Source organism: Taeniopygia guttata, chromosome 17 (genome assembly GCF_048771995.1).
Source record: "Taeniopygia guttata chromosome 17, bTaeGut7.mat, whole genome shotgun sequence".
NCBI lineage: Eukaryota > Metazoa > Chordata > Aves > Passeriformes > Estrildidae > Taeniopygia > Taeniopygia guttata.
In genome coordinates, this window is record NC_133042.1 from 1431928 (window position 1) to 1438673 (window position 6746).

At 53.0% G+C, this 6746-nt stretch overlaps 1 protein-coding gene across 2 annotated transcripts; it reads left to right on the forward strand.

Annotated features, from left to right (window-relative positions):
- Window positions 1-2454: 2454 nt before the first annotated feature.
- POLE3 (DNA polymerase epsilon 3, accessory subunit) lies at window positions 2455-6379 on the forward strand. Of its 2 annotated transcripts, none has more exons than XM_002194354.7 (5): window positions 2455-2527; window positions 2719-2794; window positions 3436-3521; window positions 4188-4306; window positions 4778-6379. In XM_002194354.7, the coding sequence occupies exons 2-5, from the start codon at window positions 2729-2731 to the stop codon at window positions 4936-4938; spliced, it is 432 nt and encodes a 143-aa protein (XP_002194390.1). In that variant the 5' UTR covers window positions 2455-2527; window positions 2719-2728; the 3' UTR covers window positions 4939-6379. The 2 variants fall into 2 exon arrangements, with proteins under 2 accessions (XP_002194390.1, XP_030142541.1); XM_030286681.4 differs by having other exon boundaries at window positions 2480-2542.
- Window positions 6380-6746: the final 367 nt, after the last annotated feature.

A 6746-nucleotide genomic window follows, 5' to 3' on the forward strand; every position in this document is an offset into this window, starting at 1 on the left:
TCCAGACACTGTAATTAAAAACAAATATAGACTCACACCAGGGAGGAGAGAGCCTGTTGTGTCCAGAAGACACACAGAGCTGGATGGTCCCAGCCCAGGCTTTGCTGGTGAATGGGGCAGCTTTGGGCCATATCCCTGGATTTGGGCAGCCCCATTCCTGCCTCTGCTCCATCCCACCCCTTCCCCAGGCAGCCCCACACCACCACCTCACTTGGTTCTCAGTTCATGGACAAAACCACCTCATGCTCTAAAACACAGAAACCAAAATGAGCAGCAGGGGCTCCCAAGGGCTCTGAGCCACCCCCTGTCCAGGATCCAAGTCTGTCATGGTCACTGTCACAGCAGCTCAGCCTGTCACCTGTGAATGCCCCCTCCACAATGCCAGCACTGCCACACCTGCCCAGGGACACCCAGCAGCCAGGGCTAACAACAGAGCACACGGAAAGGAGCTGAAACCAAAACTTACACATGATTTGCACAGCAGGGATGGAGTTTATTAATCCAGTCCCTGGAACTGGAACAGGGGCTCACACAGGCCCAGGTGTACTCAGGTGTGCTTCTCCCCAGCACAGCACAGTCACCTTCACCTGTGCTCACAAGTTTCTGCCCGCTCTCCCCACAACAGAAACACTGCCCTAGATAAAAGGAAATTCCCATTTTCCATGGAAAAAAGCTGCGCTCTCAATCACTGCTCACAATTTCAAATATCACCTCAGCACAGCACCTAATTAATCTGCTTTCTTGCACTCTGAGCTTACTTAATTACCTGGTCAGGTTACCAACAGGGATAAAGTCTCATGGGATTACAGGGTTTAGGCCAGGCATGGGGTCAGTGGGGCAGGGATGGAGAAGCTCACAGCCCTGTGCCCTCACACAGCCACAAGGGAAGAGGCCAGAACCCAGTGAGGGAAAACAGCTGTTATTTCCTGTTGGAAATGATGTAACTTTCCTAACTAATTGTTTTAATTAATTGCAATCAGTGCCCACATTCAGCTAGCACTAGTTAAGTTTCTTCACAGGCTCTTACAATTACTTTGATCACTAAATAACCAAAACCTCAGATTTGCTACAAGTAACCCTGCCAAGCTTCAATAAACAAAGCCAAAGGGAGTTGGAGATTGGACATCTGGGATCTTAAATTTATGACCCTTCAAGTGTGCTGGAGTAAGCAGAAAATGCAGGGGAGATTAAGGCATGGAAAGTTGGCGATTCCCTGACTGGAAAAAAGATTATAAAAGTAATAAAGTATGTGGACCAGATTAGTGTGAAGAGTGAGAAATTAACAACCAAGAGCAGATAGAACACTAAGTAATAAATAGAATTGTGTAACCTAGAGCAAATGAACATTAATTGGTTTGCTAAAAATGTACAAATAAGTGAAAAAGTTTTGTATGTGTGTCGGTGCAGATGCTGGAGCTTTGTCAGCCACCGACACTCTTGGCTAAGGATACAGTAATGCCTGACTCACTAACAGTGTCACACAGCCTTAGAAGGAGCCTTATTGATCCCAAGGGCTTTGGGGGATCTTGGGAACATTCCCAGAGGCAGCAGCTCTGCCCCACGGCTGCAGCAGCTCTGCCCCACGGCTGCCCCAGCTCTGTGCCTGGCCCTGCTCACAGCCCCGACAGCCCCTCAGCCTCCAGTAATGATGGTATAACCACCTGGGCCTACAGGTGAACCTGTCTCTGTGCATTCACCTGAACCTTCACCTACAGCTGAACCTGTCCCTGTGCATTCATCTGAACCTTCACCTACAGCTGAACCTGTCCCTGCACCATCCCCTGCACCTGAACCTGTCACTGCACCATCCCCTGCACCTGAATCTGTCCCTTCACCTACAGCTGAACCTGTCCCTGCACCATCACCTGGACCTGTCCCACCACCTACCCGTGAACCTATCCTTGAACCTGTCCTTGAACCTGTCCCTGCACCTGAACCTGCACCTGAACCTGCACCTGAATCTGTCTCTGCACCATCCCTTGCACCTGAACCTGTCCCTTCACCCACAGATGAATCTGTCCCGGCACCATCCCCTGCGCCTGAACCTGGACCTGTCCCACCACCTACCTGTGAACCTGTCCCTTCACCTACAGCTGAACCTGTCCCTGCACCTGAACCTGTCCCTTCACCCACAGACGAATCTGTCCCTGCATCATCCCCTGCACCTGAATCTGTCCCTTCACCTACAGCTGAACCTGTCCCTGTGTCTTCACCTGAATCTTCATCTACACCTGAACCCGTCCCTTCACCTACACCCAAACCCATCCCAGTCCCTTCACCTGCACCTGTCCCTGTCCCATCACCTGCACTTGTCCCTACACCTATGCATACAATATACACATACACCTATAGCCATGCCTGCCCCTCTCCCTGCCCTTATCCCGTTCCTACGCCTGCCTCTCCCCCTTGTCCTTCTCCTCTTTGCCGTTCCTCTCCCCGCCGTCCCTCAGGCCGCGCCGCCATTTCCCGCCCCGGGCAGGGCCGCGGTGCGCGCCGGGAGCGGGCGGGGCGGCGGCGAGCGCGGCGGGTACGGCGGGGCCGGGTGTGTGAGGGGTTCCCGTGAGGGGTCCCCGTGTCCTGAGGGGTGCCTGTGTCCTGAGGGGTCCCTGTGTGCTGAGGGATCCCCGTGTGCTGAGGGGTGCCTGTGTCCTGAGGGATCCCCCGTCCCGCCGGCATCCCGCCCAGCCCCACGCCCCTGACGCCGCGTTTGCCTTGCAGGAGGCCCAGGATGGCGGAGAGACCGGAGGACCTGAACCTGCCCAACGCCGTCATCACCCGCATCATCAAGGAGGCGGTGGGTGCCGGGCCCCGCGGGGCCCCGGAGGTGCCGGCCCCAGAGGCCCCGGCCCGTGGGCTTTGGTCTGCCCTGCCCGGCGCTGTCCCGCTCGGGTACCGGCGCTGTCCCGCTCGGGTACCGGCGCTGTCCCGCTCGGGTACCGGCCCTGTCCCGCTCGGGAACCGGCGCTGTCCCCAGGGATGCAGCCGCACCGCTGCAGCTCGGCAGCAGCGCAGTTCCCGCAGTGCCACTGTGAGAACCAGGCCCCCTAAAACTTCAGCATACAAGTCCATGTCTGTATAAAAATCCAGAATAATTCGCTGTGGTTAATTTAGCGCGTTTGCTCTGGAGCTGTGAGGGTTGCCGAGTGGATCTGGGCCTGGCAGGCATGTCTGCAGCTGGGCAGGCACAGGATGAGTACCTGAGACAGTGGCCAGACCCCAAACGCCAGTCACTGGGCTTGTGCTCAGCTCCGTGCCTTTGAGGGACACATTCCTACTGCCCTTGGCTTCCAGCTGGGAGCAGAGCTCCTGCGACAGCACCCCAGAGCAATTCCCAGTTTTTCTGAGCCCTCTGAGTGCTTAAACAAACTGACACTTCGATTATGGAGTTTAAGTCGTTTTTAGCAGCTGCTGATAAAAGTTGGATTTGTTTTTCAGCTTCCTGATGGAGTCAATATTTCCAAAGAAGCCCGGAGCGCAATCTCCCGAGCAGCAAGTGTGTTTGTGCTGTATGCAACATCATGGTAAGGACTTGGTGCAGCAGTCGCTGGGGCACTTGATTGATATTTCATCTCTGCTGGCCTGGGGACTCTCTCCCAGTGTTGGTTTTCTGTATTGCCTGTTTATATAAATAAACCAGTCTATAGCAGGTGGGTTTGGACTGCCCAGAGCAGCCCTTGGGAAGGTAGCTGGGCTCTGGACACAGCCATGTCCCAAAAAGAGGGGTCCCAAATTGCCATTAACCTTAGAACACGGCTGCACAGCCTTCCTGGCAAAGGCAGGAGCCCTTGACTCATTTTCAGGCTCTTCATCATGAAGCTGTGTTAGGGCAAGAGCTGCCACAGAGGACACAGTCACATTTTTGGGGTGGCTTGGCATATTCTCTGCAGGCAGTCACTTCTCTAGTGTCAGGTGCTTCTATGGAACCCCAGCCATCCTAGGGCTCTATGGAACTGTCACAGCCAAGGCTCAGGTTTTCTCCTCCTGCTTGTAGAAAAGGTCTGTGCAGGCAGAAACTAACCCTGTGGGAAAGCACAGACAGTGTGAATAAAAATGTCTCAAACCTCCTTTAGTAAATGGTAAAAAGCCCTAAATGTTTAGGGGTAGCTTTTTAAAGTTGCTTATGACTTTAATAAACAAGATGAAATTGCCAACAGTCCCCAATTACCTCTCTTTTTGGTTCTGCCTAGTGCAAATAACTTTGCCATGAAGGGGAAGAGGAAAACCCTGAATGCTGGGGACGTGCTTTCTGCCATGGAGGAGATGGAGTTCCAGAGATTCGTGGCCCCTCTGAAGGAATCCCTGGAAGGTACTGTGCTCTGTGGGTGTCCAGGGACTCTGAGAGGCACCAAGTCCTGTTTTCCTCCAACGCTGGACAAGCAACACTTATTGCCTGTCTTGTTTCTCTTCTCTTTGCCCAGTGTCCTACCCTGCAGTTTGCCTGGGGAGTAACTAATGTGCACCTTAACGGGACTGGGATAACATTATTGCACAACTGATGAGGATTGAGAAAGTCTCATCTGCTCTCACTCCCCTATTATGTTTATCTAAGGAAAGCCGTAGGTGCTGCCTGTAAATGTGACCTGCGTCCTTTTCAGCATTTTTCTGCTGAAATTTAACCTGATTTCCTATGGAGCTGCTCAGCACAGCTCAGCTCGTAGGGTGAGTTGTGCTCTGAGTTCCCTGCTCCCCTCAAAGCCAGGAGAGCAAGTGGATGTTGGACCTCAGCCACTGACCTGTCCATGCCAGCACCAAGCCCTCACTGTTCCCTCTCCTCCAGTTTACAGGCGTGAGCAGAAAGGAAAGAAAGAGGCCAGGAAAGATAAAGACAAGAAGGCAGACTCGGAGGAACAAGATAAGAGCCGAGAGGAGGACAATGATGAGGATGATGAAAGGATGGAGGAGGAAGAACAAAACGATGAGGAAGAGGTGGACAACTGAGCTCGCTCGTGGGCAGGGGCTGGGGTGTGCTCAGGGGGATGTAAACGCCGTAAATCGACCATGCTGCATCCCCTCGTGTGTCCATTAGAGCTTTGTACTGCCCCTCTGTGGCCTGTACTTTGTAAAGGACTCGTGCTGAAGCTTTTCCCGTGGCAGGGTGGCTCCTCCCTGTGCCTGGGGGGCTTTGGCCCTCCCCAGGCTCTGGGCAGGCACTTCCTGGGCTTTTGATGCTGGGCTGGCTCTGAAAGAGAGGAAAAAAGAACTGGTGGGTGCTCAGTGCAGAAACTGGCCAGGAGAAAGAGAGACTCCTGATTTTGAGGGGCTGAATCCAGTAGATCATTCAGAGATCACTTCTGGGGTGTAGAATGTAGGTGATGATGTCCAGAGGCTTGGAAGCTGCACACTGAAGCTTTTGATCCAATTGAGTTGTTTTTTTCCCCTTGTTTCCTTGCATCCTGGCTGTGCCTTCTCTCCCTGCTGTACTGTGACAGTGACACTGTGTCCTCCAGCCTCAGCAGCAGCACAGGGTGGCTGTACAGCGACGAGTTCACTCACTGACTCACCCAAACTAACCCAAATCCAAAAAACAACAGTGGTCTCGGGGTAAACGGTACACTGAAAGTGTCTTTGAGAGCCCTGAGAGACAAGGAGGAGATTGATTTAAAATCTGAAGCACAAGGGGGGGGGGGTGGGGGGGTAAAATGGGGAGCAAGGCTGAAAACAGGTGGCTTTGTGCAGTGCTGGGGCTGTGACAGGTCAGTGGTGGCACTGGGGTCTCACCTGTCCCCCTGCAGCAAGCTGAGATGTGGTAGAACAGAGTGGTGAATTGTGGTGGTTGTCTTTTCCCCTTTTCCCAGCTGGGATCAGCTAATTCCACCCAGTGTCCCACTGTAGCCTTTGCTGGTCATTCCAGGGACGCTGATGCCTCTGGGAGGGCAGCAGGGGCAGGGTGTGCCCACCCAGGGGACACATGTGGTTTCACAAAAGGTTCCTGCAAGAAGGAGGGGCTGAGAGAAGCTGTTGGTATCCCTTGTGCAAGTGTAGGTTTGTACTTTTCCACTTGATCTCTTAGTTCTGATGCCTTTCTCCCCCAGAAAGTTTTAGATACATTTAAACCCCCAGGTTTTCATGATGTGCAGTTTTAAAATAGCACTTGTGAGGAATTCTGGATCCTTTCCACCAAAAAAATGGTGGCAGCTACCCACAAGAACCACCCTGCCTTCCTGCTCTCCTGGCACGCTGCGTTTTCACACGCACACAAGCCCAGATTCTGAAAAGAACTGAACCAACACAGATTTTCTGCTGTCTAGTTTCTGCTGTTCCCCACCTTCCAGCTCTTTTCCTCTCTTTTTATTTTTTTTTTCTTCAGCACATATCTGGGGTGCATATTCCGGAAGGGAATGAGATCTAAATAAAAACCAGATTTTTTTTTTTACTGAAATGTGAGTCTTGTATTTTGGTCAGTTATAAAATGAGCAGGTTGTGGTTGCATAAGTGGGATGGGAGCAGGAAATGCTCTGAGATAGTTTCTGGAGCAGCTGACATGGAGGAGGATGAGGGGAGGATGAAGGCTGCTGCAGTGAGAGGAGGGGGGGACTGTGGAAAGAAGGAGGGGATTTCCAGGTCACTGATGTGTGCTGTGGGAAGGAGCTATCAGCTCCCCCTCGCTCCAGGCAGAGGTTCCCGGCTGGGGGGAGGGTCCAGGATCTGGATCCAGGGTTTCTGCACCGGAGCAAGCCAGGGAATGATGCTTTGGTGGGGAGCTGCAGAATGTCCTGCACTAAATCTGATCCGGGGCAGGGGTCTGG

Bases quoted from the DNA above. Each gene is read 5' to 3' on its own strand.
- POLE3 (XM_002194354.7), top strand. From the start codon at position 2,729: ATGGCGGAGAGACCGGAGGACCTGAACCTGCCCAACGCCGTCATCACC. The intron at 2,795-3,435 runs GTGGGTGCCGGG...TTTGTTTTTCAG, and splicing joins CCCGCATCATCAAGGAGGCG to CTTCCTGATGGAGTCAATAT. The intron at 4,307-4,777 runs GTACTGTGCTCT...CCTCTCCTCCAG, and splicing joins TCTGAAGGAATCCCTGGAAG to TTTACAGGCGTGAGCAGAAA.